The sequence below is a fragment of the Periophthalmus magnuspinnatus genome, chromosome 3 (genome assembly GCF_009829125.3).
Source record: "Periophthalmus magnuspinnatus isolate fPerMag1 chromosome 3, fPerMag1.2.pri, whole genome shotgun sequence".
In the NCBI taxonomy this organism is placed as follows: domain Eukaryota; kingdom Metazoa; phylum Chordata; class Actinopteri; order Gobiiformes; family Gobiidae; genus Periophthalmus; species Periophthalmus magnuspinnatus.
Genome location: NC_047128.1, coordinates 10411407 through 10431202, shown reverse-complemented (window position 1 = coordinate 10431202; position 19796 = coordinate 10411407). Strand labels below are relative to the sequence as shown.

General features: G+C 37.4%; 1 protein-coding gene across 1 annotated transcript in view; it reads left to right on the top strand.

The window, feature by feature from the left end:
- The window catches only part of slc9a5 (solute carrier family 9 member A5), a 53000-nt gene that overhangs the window by 9900 nt on the left and 23304 nt on the right, over nucleotides 1-19796 (top strand). The window contains exons 2-6 of the mRNA XM_033991783.2: nucleotides 11372-11674; nucleotides 13269-13432; nucleotides 16687-16765; nucleotides 17112-17289; nucleotides 17947-18167. Of these exons, the coding sequence (XP_033847674.1) occupies nucleotides 11372-11674; nucleotides 13269-13432; nucleotides 16687-16765; nucleotides 17112-17289; nucleotides 17947-18167 (945 nt within the window). The remainder of the gene's footprint in view (nucleotides 1-11371; nucleotides 11675-13268; nucleotides 13433-16686; nucleotides 16766-17111; nucleotides 17290-17946; nucleotides 18168-19796) is intronic.

Sequence of the window (19796 nt, the reverse complement as noted above, 5' to 3'; positions counted from 1 at the left end):
TGATATGCCTGTCTGTGGGAATACTGAGCTAATATAGTCTTAGATAAGATCGAAACCAGGTCTAAACCAGATATAACCCAGGGCTAAACCAGGACTTAACCTCTTTAAAGCTGTGTTACATAGTGCTATGTTTGTGCAATACAGTGATATCTCTGTGTCTGTGAACATTGAAATAACCCAGCTTTAAGCAAGATCTAAACCAGATCTAACCCAGATCTAAAACCAGGTCTAAACCAGATCTACACCAGGTCTAAACCAGGACTAAACCTCTTTAAATCTGTATGATATAATGCTGTGTTTGTGTGATACAGTGATATCCCTATGTTTGTGTCAATGCTGAGCTAACACAGGTTTCAGCAAGATTTAAACCAGGACTAAGCCAGGAATAAACTAGGACTAAACCAGGTCTAAACCAAGACTAAACCAGGACTAAACCAGTGTGTTGATATTGAGCGAACCCAGGCTTCACCAATATCTAAACCAGGACTAAATCAGGACCAAACCAAGACAAAACCAGGACTAAACCAGGACTAAACTGTGTGTGAATATTGAGCTAACCCAGGTTTCAATAAGATCTACCCAGGAATAAACCAGGACTAGACCAAGACTAAACCAGGACTAAACCAGTGTGTCGATATTGAGCTAACCCAGGCTTCAAAAAGATCTAAACCAGCACTAAAGCAGGACTAAACCAGGTGTAACCAGGACTACACCTGGACTAAACTAGTGTGTGGGTATTGAGTTAATCCACTCTTCAACAAGATCTAAACCAGGACTAAAGCAGGTCTAAACCAGGACTGTGTGATCAAGTGATATCCTTGTTTGTGTGTGAACACTGATCTGAATGTTCTGAGTGGCCTGGTGAGTGGGAGGATCAGCTGCTGTCTTATGGACAACCTGCCTGTACCACCAAAATAGTCACTGACACAAAATACTGCACAAATTCATCAAATCATCAAGGATCAGCTGGGCTTGTTTAAATAGAGATCTACACCCAAAAAGCCTCCGGTTTGGAGCAGACTTTGAACTAGAGGAAGAAATTGAACAAAAAAGTCCATCTTGTTTATCTTCATTAAATCAGTACTTACAGGTCCTATATTACGCAAAATGGATTCTTGTGAGCTTTAAGCCATGTTACAATATTGTTACCTCCTCATAAACATACTTGGAGTTGTGTTTTGTTTGTTGGAGTAATGCTTTTTTATTAGCTTGTCTACATCTCCAAAACTCAAAATCCTCTGTTCCACCTTGTGATGTCATGAAGCTGTTGTTTTCAAGTTAACAACTACCTTTCACCTTTAGTTCAGTAGAGACGGGCAATTCAAGGGCTAAAATCATCAAAATGATTCTAGAGGTGTATGGAATTTAAAAACACAGTGGAGCACTTCCTGTATTACCACATGACATCACAAGGTGGAACAGGATTTTCTGTTTGAGAGAAGAACTCAGTCTAAATATGCAGGGTTTGTGTGAATATGAAAATAAAATACAACTCCAGGTATGTTTGTGATGAGGAAACAACATTATAACAGAGATCAGAAAATACCATAACGGGGCGTTTAAAGCTATTTTTATTTAGTTTTTGAAAAGAAAAAAGAAAAATCATGATTTTTTTTTTCTTTCTGTATTGCTCAGCTATATTGCTCTATTGCTTTGGGGTTTGTTTGTTTTTTGGTAAGAGACCAGCTTGAGTGCCCTTGATTGCATTAGCTGAATTATGAAGTTAGCAAAACACTTTTGATGTAGCAGTCAATCATTTAAACTGAGGACAATAATAACTATTGGAGCACTGTGTTGTGTTATTGTCTCCCTTGAGTGTAAATGCAATGTGTGACTCACTGTCTGTTATATCAGCCTTCATTATGCACACTTGAAAGGGCCATGATTCACACTTTAATGTTCTGAACTTTTATTTGAGCCATTTGGAGTGTGTTTGACCTCCCATTTTTTTCACCTGTTTGTCTCCATGGAGATGTAACTGTTTTGCCAAGAATGTCCCACAGTATGATTTTAAACATATTTAAAGTTGTGAAAATCTGTGTTTGTTTTGCTGTGAGTGCAAAACTAGTGCTGCAAGATTATACAATATCAAACTGAAATTGCTGTTTGAATGAAACTAGAATTAGCAAATCACAAAGGCTGCAGTTTTCTTGCTACCATAGTTTCCTCCACAAACCAAGTGTATTTTCTTCTGCATAAAAAATGCCTAACCCTGTAGTTTAGATCTGCACAAACATGTTCTGAAATGTGATTCTTGTATTAGTCAGCTCAGATTTCAGTCTTTTTGTCCATTCTCCTGAAAGCTTCACCCGCTTCCCCTATGACATGGGCTTTTCTGTGCGCAAAGTATATAGTTAGAATTTCCCACAAACTCATCCACAATCTGTTTCACTACAAACTGAGAGAGCTGTGTATTTTGCAGTCTACTTCATAGTAAAGTTTTCACATAAAGTTTTTATGTATATTCTTCATGTAGCCGATTGGCCCAAACTAAGCATCAGCCTCTGTTTGAGATTTAAAGCTGATATTTGTGGATAAGCTAAAAAGTGCAAATATCGGCCCGATACATCAGGCAACTGATGTATTGGTTTGTTCCTATTCATTTTCACATGTAGCACGTGAAATCCATTGTTTACATGTAGGGCGTGTTTTGAGCCACAGTCAGGTCTAGTCTCAGATTTAACACAATTACACTAAACTAAAGCCGAGTCAAGTTCTTCCTGTTTGTGTAGTTGTTTGTCAGGGGCAGGTGTCCTCTGGGGCTAAAGATACCTCCACTTCAGAGCTACACAGGCTGATGTTACCAAAAATAAAATGAATATGCAACTTTTCCATGGAAACAAACAGGAGGAGGTCCACCTCCAGGGCAGATAAATTTAGTGGAGATGTAAGCCTGCTCAGAGTAAGGAAGCGTGTTTGTGCAATAAACAACCAAATTTTTAAAAGTATATGGTCCATTTTTTATTTTTTCCTCCGGACTATAAATCACCTTTTATTTCATAGTTTGGCCAGTGGTGAGACTTATACTCAGATGCAACTTGAATGAATTTATTATGTGAAATTATTAAAATGTATAATTTCACATTTTCATTATTGTCACACTGACACTCGCGCAAGGGCACTCTAGGCTCCTGTACCAGTGAAAATTTAAAACTTCAACATTACAGTAATTTAAAAGACATCTGGGAAAGACAAAAATGCCCTCTAAAAGAAAATCGTGTTCTGCTGAGTCTGATGACAGCCACAGAGAAGAGGAGGCGGCACGTCATCTATCTCCGGAGTTGGCGAAGTTGTTCAGAAGCGACACCGAGGATGAGGAATTCAGTGGATTTAGTGATTTGGAGTAAGATCGAGAGTAAACTTGTTAGCTTGTTTTTTATACGTTAGCTATCTGATAAACTGTTAATATCTTACGTTAACATACCAGACACGCATTCAGTCGCTGTCTGTGCTTCATGTAGCTGAATAAAACGTGCTGCTCTCCTCGTGTGTGGTGTCAGTGTGACTCTGAGCTGCTCTGTCTTATCGTAAATTTGTAACCACAAAACATCACCATGACAACAGCCAATAAAACAGAGTGTCAGGGGCAGACAGAGTAACTGCCACAGAGGCGCAACATACAAACTCAGGAAACAGTGAAAATAATGAGACGACTTTATGACTCAGCTCTCATAAAGTTGTAAAGTTAAACTGTAGCATTCTCATCCATATTATTCATTAGAATGTGTCCACAATGTGTCATAAATAATGACACCGGGCCACAAAAGTAAAAAAGGTGAGAATAGATCATGTGTCTGTTTACATCCACACAACAAAGATCAGGCTGAAGCTGCTGCAGATTAGCGATAGTGACTCCTGTGTCTATCTCCAACCTTCTGTGCATTAAAAACATTTATCTGAACTACTGCACAACATTTCACTAATAATAATAACAACACAGTTTTGACTTGTATCTAAAGGAGAAGAGCAACGCTCCAATCTTTGGAACACTTTAGAGTCTCAGAGTGAATCGTGAATCCTGTAGACAGGAAACAGCTGACGCCAAGAGAACTCACTTTTTAGCTTGTGATGTGCGTTCTCTTTGCTGCCATATCCCACTGCAGTTTTTGAGCTCAAATTTAAAATCATATCCGATTCTCCTCATGTCTGTGGTCTAGGCTTTTTGTCTCACTTTTAAAAATCATTTAAGACTGAAAAATCCTGTAATGTGTGATGGGCTTTTTATTTTTTCCCTTTGTCCCTCACCTACGTAACTCATTCCAAACATCATAACTCTTCACTGGAATGAGTTTTTAAGCACAGTTTAGTACTGTAGAGGTCATCCACTTTGCTCTCTGTAGTAGTAAACTCTGCTTAAATTGTAATAGCAATTCAAAACTAAATATTATATCTTTTGAATGCTCAACTGCTTTATGCCCTCTTCCACCATTAACATTGTGAAACTATACAAAACTATGTTCAGTCTGAGGAGGTTTGAGATAATAGCATCTGGGGATGGAGGGTATCCAATTATGGGAATTCAGGTTATGCTTCTGTATATCTCTCCTTGTTCATAGCCAATGTTCAGATGACCCTTATTTATCCCCATTAATGCCCTTCAATTATAGATCATTCCCATGGAAATTTCCCAAATTTGAAAATAAAAATAATAAAAAAAAATAAAAATCAAAACTGAATGTTATTCATGATATTCTACTAAATGAAACCCTACTACCTAAACTAAAATTTAACCCAATAGTCAAGATCTGTTCTAGTCTTAACATGTAGGAAAATGGCTTAAAATTATAAATAAAAATATATTGCTAAAACAATAGAACAAAATAGGCAGTGCTACCACTATATATACTGTGTGAATAAAATAAAATGAACCAGAACTATTCATTCATTCTTTTGGAAGCTACATTGTAAAATATTGTAGAATATTGGTAGTTTGCAGCTGATGTCATCAACATTCATTGGGGGTGTAAAGCTAACTGTAGGGACTGCTCTGTCTGAAGCTCTGTTGGACTTTAATTTGAGCTTCATTATAACCTAATCTGACTAGAAAGAGCTGGTTTAGTTGGAACTACAACAGATGAGATAATTTCTGCAGTTAAACAAGTCTCTCACACTTCAATCAAAGTAACTAGCATTAACCAACAGTTTTTCAGTTAGTCACTGTCACCTTTTTGTTGAAAATCAAACATCACATGCTCCTGAAAATGTATTGTTTACGTCCATTTTGTATTTTATCTTGAGTTTTCAGACAACCTTAAAACTTTTTTCACAGTGTTTACCAATGTGTGCATTGCGTCTCCTCAGTAACTGCTGTACATTCCGCTTTAGAAATACATGTAGAACATCCCCACCTACTCAAAATAACTAGGTAATGTGGCCTTTGATTCTTTGGCGCAGTATGTTTTGTTATTATATCATGCTCCCCCTGAGACACTCCTCATCCATCACTCCAGGTTACACAGGCTCTAATCTCATTCCCTTTTATAATCTACATTCATCTGGATTATCTCGGCGATGGTTCTGTGTACAGCGCCTGTGTCTGTACCTTTCATAGTTTTAGTTTTACATTTTTCCTGTGCTCCTTGCACCTGCAGAAAGTACCACAAAGCACTGACCCCATTTCTGCCTGTAACTAAAGTAATTTAACACCTGGCAGAGCGACGTCTAGCCATTCTTTTGTGTTCAGGGGAGTGTTTCTCAAACAGCGGGATATGTACTATTGTTTTCGTTTTGAAAACACAATTTGAATGGACATAATAGCAAATCTCAAAGGCAGCAATTTTTGAAGTACCATAATTTCCTCCACAAACAACAAAATCTCCTGTCTTACTCGACATAATAACTGCTAACCCTGTAGTTTAGATCTATACAAATATGTTCTGAAATGTGATTCTTATCTTTTTGTCAATTCCTCAGGACACATTTGAACAGGAACAGAATATTAACGCATAAATCGCAAATAATAATAATAATAACAAATCACACATTGTTCAGTATTAGCTCTGATAGAATTCTGTTTTAGATTTCACTCAGAAAGTCAAATATTATCTTAGGTGGTGTGAAAAGAAGCGCTACACTACACGAGAAGCACTACATTCTAGTAGTACGAATGAGCGGTAATGCATTTAATATATATACTGTAAACACGTCGTACTTGTGAAAATGTAATAGTCACAATCTGGGGAGCCGAAGGGGAGTCTTTATAATATCATTATTAAAGTTGATGAAAAAAAGTATGGATATGAATAATTATCATTTTAATATTATGAATAAGTTCCATATTTAAACTGTTATACAACTGCACTTTGTTATGTGAAAACAACAATGCTTCAGAGATCATCAGGAGCAGTGGGTTTGTTGTGCACATTCTGGTTATATAAAGGGGATTATCGCTGTTGGTGAGTCTCATGATTTTTATATTCAAACGTCCACCCTTTTTATCATGATAGATGATATTATTGCTTACTGTCCCATCCCTGGTCCCGGGCCCCAGGAGCCTAGAACTGGATCCTCTTCCTATTCATTTATGTTAGAGGGGGGCCCTAATTTCTGTCGACGGGCCTGGTGACAATGGCTCAGGCGGTTGTCATATAACCAGAAGATTGGCTGTTCCATTCCAGTCCAAACAGCAACGTAGCAGTACAAGTATGGGTGGGACGAGACACTATTCCCCTAAGATGGAACAAGACACGACATTAAGCCCATGAGAATGAGACGAGATCATGTTTTGATTAATTATAGTAAATAATTTGTGCAGTTCAGTTCAGAGGGTTGTTCAGAGGTGAAACATAACTTGTCTAACTGACAGAAATCTATCTTCTTTGGCAAGAAAAATTATTTCTACATGAACGACGGGATCACTGTTTTGTTTTTTCTCTTTTTTTTGTAAGCTTTTGTAAATATCTTGTGTGTCACCTGCCTCGAGACAACAGATGCAAATGAAAATCTTTGCTATAATCTGCCATATTTACGCTGTTATTACTTACACTCATTAATATGCACTGTCCCTATCAAATAAATAAACAAAGACATATACACACAAACATATACATTTTTGTTCCTTATAGAGGATATGCAGATGAGATCACAGCCTTTGGAATTTTATTAGTGAGTGGTAAAGGTATATGAGTGTCAGTGGTGAGTAATGACATTTTCTTCTGTAAAAGCTCAAAACACTAAATCTAAAATGTGAAAGAGCTGCTACAGTCTAATAACAAATATAAAAGTCTACAACTCCACAAAATACTCATGTCAACAGTAGAAAACCAGCTAACAGTTAGCTAAACAACAGAGACACTGCAGACTATCTAAGACAGTCTAACAGAATCATGCTTCTGAGTCTGTGTGTTGAGGGGATAAATTATTGTGGGGCAAAAAAAAAATCTCCAGGGACAAAAATGAACCAATAAAACACAAACACATTTAGTCTGATCTGCTCATAGTTCTGCCTCAGTGTCTCAGTTTCAATGTTGAGGGACATTTTTCAAATAAAATGATGTCAGTGCAAAATCTCTATTGCCCACCCCCAAATTCTCTGAATTATTTATTAATTATGAATTAATCTGCATTAAGGTTAGCTGCATATGTTGTTTTCTACTCACCTTTGACATGAAGAGGAAATACATTGTTTAGAGCACTTTCCACAGTTGAAGGTCTCAAACCCATCCAGCCACAAAACATTTATAAGTAGGCCTGTCACAATAACAAAGTTTGGAACACGATATATTGGCAGAAACATACTGCGATAAACGATAAAATAGAAACTACTTTATGAAGCTGATACAATAACAAATAAAACAGCAAGCAGTGATAAAGGGGGCTCGCTACCCTTGCAACCACAGAAGAGCACGCTTCAATGGGAGGGCTGCCTATCAACCCTGGCTTTACATTTAATACAAAATGGTCATTGCCACAGTGAAAATAAATGTGGAAAGCCTTTTGCCACAAGACTCAAATCACTATTAAAACTGCAAGCAATGATAAAGGTCCAGAACCCTTGCGACTGCAGAAGGGTACGCTTTAGTGGGGGGGCTTTTCATCAATCCTGGTTTGATATTTGATAAGAAATTGCCCCTGTTGTATTAGAGATAAATGTTTCGGTTCCATTTCAACATTGCAGAGGGCGCTTGAGAGCCATTTTTAAAAATAGTTGTTATAGGTTAATAGGTTGTTATGACCACAATCTGAGACTTATGTAAATTCTTTTAACAACTATGATATGTCTTGATGTGGCTGCCTCAGTTTGGAGTGTGTCAGATAAAAACCTTTGGTCAAGTTCATTAAAATATGTCAGCTAGATTTTAGATGGTTGACGCCCTGTGTGGTTTCACTTTTCACACCATGTACCACCAAGATAATATTCAGTGTTCCGAGTGCCATCAGCTCTGACCCCAAACTTTCAGGTCTAATCAGATCTGAAATAGACTAAACCATGGATAAAGTGATTCAAATAATAATTAACCCAAAAGAGGACCAAAAAAACAAAAAAAACAAATGTCTTTGTGTCTAAATTTACGATGGAGTACAAGGGTCACTTAAATGAAAAAATTTTGCGGGCGCTACGAGGAAAAAAAAGTCATAATATTACGAGAAAAAAAGTCATAATATTACAAGAAAAATAAGTCATAATATTACAAGAAAAATAAGTCATAATATTACGAGAATAAAGTCGTAATATTACGAGAAAAAAAAGTCGTATTTTTATGAGAATATAGGCTGCTGTGCATGAATGAGTGACCAGTGCGTTATGTGTTCTGGAGAATTTGGAGCATTTTGTTCAGATAAACGTTCAACTGGGGTTTATACACGATGAAATACTGTGTCTTTTAGCCCACCAACACCACACTATCATCAGTATAAGTACTTTGAAGGGACACTGCAAGAGTTTGAGTTTGTTTAGTCGGAGGAACCAGACAGATTTAGAAGAAATTGCTATATCTGAACAAAATGCTCCAAATTCTTCACAACGCACCAGTCTTCCAGTTCTTGGAACAGATGTTCCTCTCTAGCATCTAAAGCCTGAGCAGCTTTAGAGGCCATTTCGAGTTGTAACGTGATTAAAGCTTAAGATTAAAGCTGTCTTCTTCCTCAGACCTCTGTTGGGCGTGAGGCCCTAACTGCTTCCTTTTCAACTCCTCAAGAGTTACAAAGGTTTGGACTGCCTCTTCAGATGGACCAGAAGTCTGGTCTGGATATGTGGATGCTATTCCCAGCTCCTCCATCAGGTTGAATTCCTCACTTCTGGGAAAAACCTGGCTTTTTAAAAAAAATATAGATTTGGAAACATGTTTTTGTATGTGATTATAATGCCTTATTTAATTAAAAAAACAACAACAAACAAACAAAAAAACACTTTTAAGTCTTTAAAGGTAACGTTGACACATGATTCAATATTTCCAGTGTCATGTTGTAGATAAATGTTTATGGCCCATTGTAACTTTGCAGGAGGCACTGGAGAGCCATTTTTAAAGAAAGAATTTTAATCCACTCTCATTTTGTCCAGCTCATCAAAATACACAGATGCTGTATTGGGTTTGTCCGAATCACACGATGTTTGCAAAAGTTACAGGAATTTGTATGCTTTCAAAATGGCTGCTTTGTTAAGAGCTCATTATGACCACACTTTATGCAAATTATTTTAACTACTTTTGATCCCTGATATGTCCTGATTATGCTGCCTCAGTTTGGAGTCCGTTGGAAAAAACAACCCTAGGACAAGTTTGTTAAAGTATGAATTTTGGACATCTTTATAATTAGAACAGTGTTAGGGTGAGCATGGACTTTTTTGCTCAGGGTTACATAATGGGTTTGCGCACCAAAGTCTATGACTAGAGAGCTATTTTTAAAGATAGAAGTTTAAGTTGTCAGTATATCCAGGTCATTAAAATACACAAACATCATATTAGGCCATTTGAATCTGACTGTGTGCTTCAAGTTTCAAGATATTTTTTTACTTTCAAAATGGCCACTTCTTTAAGAGCTCATCATGACCACACCCTTATACAAATTATTTTTTAACAACTTTTGATCCCAGATATGTCCTGATGTTTCTACCTCAGTTTGAAATCCATTGGATAAAAACCCTAGGACAAGTTTATTAAAATACGAGAGCTAGATTTTAGCCATCTGCTTATTTTGATTCAGAATGGCCACATTCACATTGGTGATAGTGGTCCCCATAGACTTTTTTCCTTAGGGCGAGGTAAACAATGTATGTACCAAATTTCAAAGCAATATTTTTTCACTACACATTGACTTTTTTGAGGCGTGGCCATGCAAATGTGGATATAGACAGGGCATGGTCTTCATTGACATTTTTCTTCAGAATTATATAAAAGGCCTGTGTACTACTTGTAGATACACTATTGTTTACTGCTCGATTTTTGTAATTTTCCTCAAATTTGTACAAATACAACAGGCGAACAAGTCGCTGACTCGCTCTGCTTGCACATTCAGGCTCGGGCCTTAATAATGTAAGATAATCTCATTTAATCATTATTTTAATGTATTGTATCATTAAAGGCTTGAGCTCCAACATATAATGTAAGTCTCCTGTAACAGCTCAGATGTTATTATATTGCAAAAAAAGTACCCAAAGTACAAAGAAAAAGTACACATGATAAATATTCAGCGCCAAAATATATAGTTCCAACTTTCATATACTGAACGATAAGTCACAGTACTTATGGTGACAGGCCTGTTTGTATTAGCCTCTGAAGACTTTAAGCTTTCAATCCTGTCCCTGTCAAGTATGACTGTCGGTTAACTAGATAGTTGTAAATATCCTGGTAAGCAATATGTCCGTCAGTTGGTTGGCAGTTTTGGAGGTTTGTAAAGATATTGGAAACTAATACGGGTCTAAAGCACTGACAAAAGCATATATATATGTATATGTATATATATATATATATGTATATATATATATATATATATATATATATATATATATATATATATTTTAATATATATAATAAAACATTTTTTTTTTCTTTATTTTTTTTTTCTTTTATTTTTGTTGTAATACGATACGATTTGAGCTGCAGAACGGTTGAAAAACTCACTTCTCTAGCTAATTATTGGTTCAGGCCTTTTAATGATACTGTCTATTTAAAAATTGGTTTACTGGGATTATGTCTTATGTCTGTGGCATAAAGTATTGCAATATTTCTTTGTATGTGTTAATGTGTTCATGTCAGGCCTAGCTAACGCCATCCTCCAAGAACCATACCTCTATAGTGGGGTGGGGTTCCAGCTGTCTTTTTTCCTTCCAACATGGCAGTGTAACCAAATGTGTGACATCACTGAGAATATTCTATAATGAATCTTCCTGGTTGCATTTACAAGTACTTAAATATTTTCCTCATCTCTTCTGCAGTATTCCACTTCTCTCAGCGCTTCACCACGGTGGTCCCAGAGAGCTGCATGCTGATCCTGCTTGGTCTGGTTTTGGGCGGGATCGTGCTCATAGCCAATAAGAAGCAGCTGTACCAATTAGAGCCCGCCCTCTTCTTTCTGTTCTTGTTGCCAACCATAGTGGGGGACGCGGGGTACTTTATGCCCGCGCGACTCTTCTTCGATAATTTGGGTGCCATTTTGACCTACGCCGTGGTCGGGACACTGTGGAACTCCTTCTGCACTGGATTCTCTCTCTACGCAGCTAAAGTACTCAATGTCATAGGTCAGTCCATTCATTGAATATTACACAATGTACTAATTATTATTAAAGGGCCCATGTTAAGCTATTTTCTGATCTATGTTGTCATGTTCTTTCCTTATCACAAACATACCAGGAGTTGTGTCTTGTTTCATTCACACATTTTTACCACACAAACCCTGCATATTTTGGCTCTCTCAATCAGAATAATTTCAGCCCTGGAAGTGCCAGTCTTTACTAAACAAAAAGTAAAAAGCTGTTGTTAACTTGAAAACTACCACTTCATGACATCACAAAGTGGAACAGAGCATTTTGAGCTTTGGAGATGCAGACAGACTAATAATAAAGGGTTACTCAACCATGTGAATCAAACAAAACACAACCTTATGTTTTTGAGAAGAGAAACTAAACCTTTAACAATGTACTATGTAACTTTTCTGGAGGGCCTGCAACTAGCTCATCTAAATGGAGATGTTATTGCTTGGAATGTACCATTGTATAGCATTAAACTGATTTATCTAGCATTTATTAAGCACAGTGTTTTATTGCTTTAAAACAACTTGGAAAATATGAATTCTAACGGTGAGTGGACTTGCCTCACCACAGACGTAACCTGTAACTGAGTGTAGTGATAAATTCAAGGTCATTCCAGGCAAAACAATGACATCACCATGGAGACAAACAGGTGACAGTTCCACAACATAGTTTTTTTGTTTTGTTTTGTTTTTTTCATGTATTTATTTTATTATCTTTTTTTTTCATCTTTTAAAAATCTAATCTGCAGTTAAATAGTATCTACCTCATGACATTACGATGTATAATTTCATTCTTCACTCTCACTCACTTCCTGTGAGTGAAGAAGGTGCAGGCTGACCTCAGGGACCTCCTGTTGTTTGGGGCTCTGATCTTGGCTGTTGAAAGGTGCATTATTTTTAGCTGGTCATTTGTCAAGACAAAATTCATAATTTGATTTTACTCCAAAATCATGCAGTCCTTGTGTGCACTACTGTGTTATGCTGTTACATTCTCCTAATATCTAATAATAATCTAATCTAATAATCAAATGTGGGAGGTACACAGTTACATTCACTTGAGTAATGTAATTGAGTACTTTTACTTTTCTAGCAGTATAGTTTTATTCTTACTTGAGTGATATTTTTATTGAATTGAACAGTACTCTTACTTGAGTAAAAGTTTTGGTGACTTTTGACATATGAAATGATTTAAACATTTGTGTTCCATGCACTGCTCCGTCAGATATAGCTTAGTTTGGCTCATTTTTGTGTTCATGATTACTATATACTAACTTCAAATTATAAATCAGGACCACTACATAAACATCATTGGTAGACCCACAGGTTGGCGGTGTGGCTTAGAATACTGAATACTGTCATTGTGTTCTTGGGCAAGACACTTGTGTCTGTGTACATTGGTGTATGAATGTGTGTGTGTGAACAGGTGACTGGTTTCTTGATGTAAAGTCTTTGAGTGCCGTGAAGGTGGAGAAGCTCTATATAAAAATGTGACTATTCTTGAGTATTTTGAAGTAACGTTACTCCTACTTGAGTCAAATTTCTGGCTACTCTGCCTCCTCTGTCTATAATTTCATTCTTCACAGATGAGAAGGTGCAGGCCGACCTCATGGACTTCCTGTTGTTTGGAGCTCTGATCTCGGCTGTGGACCCTGTGGCGGTGCTGGCTGTGTTTGAGGAAGTTCACGTGAATGACACCCTTTTCATCATTGTCTTCGGAGAGTCTCTGGTCAATGACGCCGTCACCGTGGTGAGCAGGCACAAGTCATAGTCACCACATGCACAGACAGCAAGTGTTTCCACAACAACCACAGGACTTGTAAAGGGCAGACAAACGCCAGGCTAGCATATGGAGTAGAGATTAATCAGTTAATCAGAAATTTCGGGACAAATTTGGGGGGCAAGAAACCTGACATGAGCCCCTCTCTAATGTAAATGAATAGGAAGAGGATTGGTATTGAGCCTATTCCTTAGTATTGACATCAAGTTTGAAATTTTAGCTCCATGACAACATGACATGTTTTGCTCGTTTCAATGGAGATAGGTACATTTAATGCCATACTGTAAAACATTCCAGGAAAAACAATAACAAGATAAGATTTCTTAAAAGTCCACAATGTAACTTTTCTTGTAACAGTTCACCACCTACTTGTCTCTATGAAGATGTTAATGCTTTGCCTTGAATGTTCCACAGTATGGGATTAAACATGTCTATCTTGCATTTATTCAATTCAAAGATGTTTTCTTGATGAAAAACACCTTAAAACATGCATTCTTACTGTGAGTGGGGTCTTGTCTTCACAGATCTGACCTGTAACTTGACCTGATGGCACTGTCTGCTCGTCTCCACGGAGATAGGCAGTCTTTCAATTCTGTTTTTTTTTTTTTTTTTTTTTTTTTGGCAAATCATAAAAAGGCAAACGGTGGCAACTATTTTTACACCAGTGGATTAACATGAATTTTCTAATCCCGCGCAGCACTCAGAAAATGAGCTAATCTAATCTAATCTGCAGCTTTGTGGCCAGATCAGAGCTATGACCTACACTGTACTACAACACAGTCAAAGTCTTGGCCAGTGTTGTGGGAACGGTACAGTGTATACTTTACTTGACCCCATGCATTTGACCTGTCCTTCAGTGCAGTTGAGGTTAAACCAAAGTGGAGCAGTGGTCACCAAGAGACAAAGATCTTGAGGTATAACTTTGGTCAGCAGTATTTAGGGCTGGGTAAGATTCAGTCATTTCAGTGAGCAAGTTGGGTCATTTTAATGGAGAGGTCCACAGTAGTGTCATCACAATGCTAAAATTTCAAACTCAATTTTGATACTAAGGAATAGACTCGATACTCAATGCCAATTCCGATACCACAATGATCATTAAAAACACTCTTTATTTAGACAATAAAATGTAGAATTTTTAACATTAAATTGTAGTATTTTCTTTTATATTCCCATGTGGCCTTGTATCTGTGTAATCCCTCAGTAGTCCAGGTAGGTTGCACAGTGGTCCATGGGCGTATACTAGTCTATGTGGTCTTATATTTGTTCTGATATCGCCCAAGATCATTCTAAAGCTATTCAGGAAAAGTTCATTTCTGTCCTGTGAATGTGACTTTTTTGGGTTAGGGTTATCGATACCTGCGAATAATGAATATCAAGTTTTTTCATACTAGTTCAAGTATCGATTAGTATCAGATTTTTGATACTTTGATACTAGAGTTGATGGACAACTCTAGTCTATAGCCGATCCTGTCAGAAAAGCATGTGTTTTCGAAGAAGAAATTGTGAAAATGTTTTTTGTATGAATAGCAATGAGTAAAAGTATTTATTAATTTTATATATATATATATATATATATATATATATATATATATATATATATATATATATATATATATATATATATATATATATATATATATATATATATATATATATATATATATATATATATATATATATTCTAATAAGACAAACTGGCATCATAAGTTTGGATTGATCAATATAAGGAAAAATGTGATACATTTTTTGCCAAATCGCTCAACTCTAGGAGTACTAAGATGGATAATTAGCCTATTGTGCATGTTTTAGTTATATTCTTGGGTTGCCAAAAGTGTTGAAAATTAGATACTAATTGATACTGAACTAGAATCAAAACTAGATACTAATTTTAACAGGTGTCGATACTAAAACAAGTCATATTCACAGGACAGAAATAAACCTTTCCTGAAGCTTTGAATCATCTTGATCATAATTGAGTATAAGACACATAGACTAGTATATGTCCATGGACCACTATGCCTACCTACCTGGACTACTGAGGGATTACACAGATATAAGGCCACATGGGAATATAAAAGAAAATACTACCATTTAACGTGTAAAATCACATTCTATTGTCTAAAGAGTATTTTACTATCATTGTAATATCGGAATCGTTATTGAGTATCGAGTCTATTCCTTAGTGTCAAAATCAGGTTTGAACTTTTTGCAACACTAGAATATTCTGGGAAATGAATGAGACAAATACATGTTGTTATGCTGTTAATTATTTTAGCCCAAATCTGCTTAACCAAATTTGGTGAGCAAAGCACTATTGTCAAGTCTATTTTAAAACCAAAAAGTCTTAAATGTTTCCATCTTTCATTCAGGTGATTATTTTTGAAAAAAAAACTTTTAACATAAGTTAATATGAAGAAAATACTTGGTCCATGCTTTGTTCATCAGAAAGGCCAACACTGTTTTCATTAAGTGCCCTGTATGTGTGAGACTGGGGTCACCTGCCTCTAAGCCGCTTATAAAATCACTGCTTTCACAAACTAACTGACATAGTTTAGTTTGAGCCAGTCAGCCTTTTAGTTCAGATTAAAGGTGATACATTTTGCAACAGAGTAAACTTTTGATGCCTGGGGTTGTTTTGATCTGGTATTATTAATGCATTAGTGTGGAGTGCTTTGCTACAGTTTGTAGACAGCTGCAGAAAAGCAGAAAACATACAGAGCTTTGAGAGTTCTATTTAAAGATGCACTATGTAACTTTTCTGTTGGAGAATATGCATCTCTATGGAGATGTGAATTATTTTTCTGGAATGTTCCACAGTAAGGCAGGCCAATTTACAGGTCTAATCTGTGGAAAGTCAAATTTAGGCACAGTAAAGGTCAATGTTTTTACACCCCTGGGTGTTAACAGTAAACCTCTTATTTGAATGAATGAATTGGGCTTAAGAATGTGTTTTTCAAGCAAATACATTTGAATGAATGTAAGAAAGATAACTTTAATGCCATACTGTGGAACAGTCTAGGCAGACATCTTTATAAAGACAAAGCGGTGTCATACGCTCCACCTGGAAAGTCAGGTACTTCTGCTGTTCCTCCGTGTTTTTAAAGTGCATACACCTGTTTCATTCTGATCATGTCCCTGCTCAGATAATCTTTATTGAGGCTTGTGGCCATTAATTTGAGCTTTTTCTGTTTTCATGTTTTGCTGTTGCTTTGCTTTCCTTTCAGGTGTTGTACAAAGTCTACATCTCCTTTGTGGAGGTGGGACCAAAGAATGTTCAGACTGTAGACTACTTCAAAGGCGTCGGTAAGAAACAGTCACAGCACAATAACTATATTCAACCCTAGATCTTAATACAAAAATGTATTCTATTGAATAAACAACATTATCTTATACTGAAAAAAATTACTTCCAGACTTTCAAAATGGTGCACTAAATGAACATACCTTTTTGCCCCTTCCTCTCTCCCTCTCCCTGCACCCCTCTCCCCCTCTCCTTGAATCTCCTTGAACTGAAAGTTTTGCACTGAGGTTCTGCCCATTCTGTATAATTTGTACATATTAAGTCTATTTTTGACCTTATTACCTCTCTTCCCCCCTGTGTCCCTGTCCTTTTTCTCCTCCTCTGCCTCCCACCCTCTCTCCTCTCTCAGCCTCCTTCCTGATCGTGAGTATCGGGGGCACTCTGGTGGGCCTGGTCTTTGCAGTGATCCTGGGCTTCATCACCAGATTCACTAAAAAAGTTCGGATCATTGAGCCGCTCTTTGTCTTCCTCCTGGTGTACTTGGCCTATCTGACCGCTGAGCTCTTTTCCCTCTCCGCCATTTTATCGTAAGAACTCACAAGATACTACTGTTTACTGCTCATCTACTTTTTCAAATGGACATCAGACAATATCTCTATCATTTAAAATAGAACTGGAGGAAAGGTCAGAACGTCAGGGTAAAATTAGCTATTTAACTGTCAGATTGTGGATTGGTTGACCTGAACTGGCAAAAACTGGCAGAAAGTTCAAGGTCTTTTCTGTCGGCACAAATTGAAATAATTTTTTTCCAATAACTCTAAAAGTGATGCCATTATTCAACCCCAAACACATGGTTGTTGTCAGATGAAAGGAGTTTAAAGAGGGTGTGTTTTGCAACATCAACTTTTTGGAGCTTTCTACCATGTTATAACATTGTTCCCTTGTCAAAAACATGCCTGAAGAGATTTTAGATGTCATCCATGCGTTGAGTAAACTAGCGATCTCTGTACCAGGCCCTATTCAAACCCTCCTTATGGTTACCATTACGGGCCTGTACAAGGCCAACAACTTTCCATAAATATACAAAAGTAGGATACAAAACAATATAAATCATTCCTGTTGTGATAGCACTCTGAAAGGGGAGTGACTGAAACTAATTTAAATTTAGAGTTTTCCTACTCTGTAGACAATGAAGATCTGAGACTGATACAGATTTATCATAATAGGATCTTTGTTCTTCTCAGGATGACGTTTTGTGGCATCGGTGCTAACAAATACGTGGAGGCAAACATCTCTCAGAAGTCTCGTACCACAGTGAAGTACACGATGAAGACTCTGGCCAGTATCGCAGAGACCATCATCTTCATCTTTCTGGGGATCTCTGCTGTGGATAAGTCCAAATGGGCCTGGGACACAGGACTGGTCTCCTGCACCCTGGTCTTTATATTCATCTTCAGAGCGGTCGGTCAGTCACACTTTCATTTAGCTTAACATTACAAGTTTCACGTTGGCTCACCAGCACAGACAGACACAGGCTCACCTGCGCAGACAAAGGCTTACCTGCTTAGAGAGAAAACAGACAAAGTCTCAGCTGCGTAGACAGACAACAGTTCACCTGCGCAGACAGACACAGGCTCACCTGTGCAGACAGACAAAGGCTCACCTGCAGAGACAGACAACGGATTACCTGCGTAGACAGACACAGGCTCACCTGCACAGACAGATGACAGACAAAGGCTCATGTGCACAGGTTTTGTCCTGGTTTGGTCCAGGTTTAGTTCTGGTTTTGTCCTGGTTTACAGTAAAAAATACTAGGAGTTTAGCCTTTAACCAGTCTTGATTTGGTCTTAAACATGTTTTATCCTGGTTTAGTCCTGGTTTAGTCCTGGACTGAATTATTTGTGTATTTATCTATATATCTGAATTATAAAGTTACTGTTATTTGAGAGTATTGGTAAGTAACCATTTTATTTTATGTCTTGGGTCTTCAGTCTTCTTACTGATTATCAAAACAAATCTGTCACACAAAGATTTGGCAGTTTTCTTTTATGCCAGATGCCCTGAGTGCTTTGCTAGTTGGTTGACTGGAACACAACAACAGTATTCACTTGACCATGGACAGAACCAACAACCATTGCATGCTCACTAGAGTGCCGTCCAAACTGATAATACCCCTGATTGTGCAGTGCTTTTGATCACTGAAGTCCAATGTCTTCATAATGTTCCCATACTAGTACTTTGTAAGTCCCATATATTTGAGTATTCCTGCCATGTTCATTGTGGTGCAAGCTGCAGTCTTTGGCATTTGCTGCCAGAGATTTGACATTTGAGTTGTGTTAAATTGAATATAGAGCAGGTTAAATGCCACTCCATCAGTGTCCATAATCCTTTGAAGAAATGCAAATCAAATAAAAAAGCTGACAATTACAGCTTTCTATAATTAATGGATTTGAGAGAGGGGTTTAGTTCTAGGGTAGAATCTGTTCTGGTTTAGCCCTGGCTTAGTCCTGATTCAGTCCTGGTTTAATCCTGGTTCTGTCCTGGTTTAGTCCGGGTTTAGTCTAATCTTAATTTTGAGATAATTTGCAGTTGTTCTGTTGGTTCTGTCTTGGCTCTGGTTTAGTCCTAGTTTAGTTTTCACCTGATTGACTTGTGGTTCTGCATTGGGTTTGCCCTGGTTTAGTCCTGGTTTAATTCTTGTTTAGCCCTGGTTTAATCTAATTTCAGTCCTGCTTTAGTCCTGGTTGAGTCCTGATTTAGTGCTGGTTTTTCCCTAGTTTATTCTTGGTTTAGCCCTGGTTCAATCTTTGTTCAATTCTGGTTTATTCCTGGGTTGGTTTAGTGTTGTTGAGTCCTGGTCTTATCATGGTTCAGTCCTGGACTGGTTCAGTCCTGGTTTACTTGTGGTTCAGTCCTGGTTAAGTCCTGGTTCAGCTCTGGGTTATTCCTGGTTCTGTCCTGGGTTGGTCCTGGCTAAATCCTGGTTTAGTCCTGGTTTAATCTTGGTTTTATCTTTGCTAGTCCTGATTCAGTCCTGGTTTAGGCCTCAGTTAGGTCTGGTTAAGCCCCTGTCCTTGTTGATTCCTGCATCAAC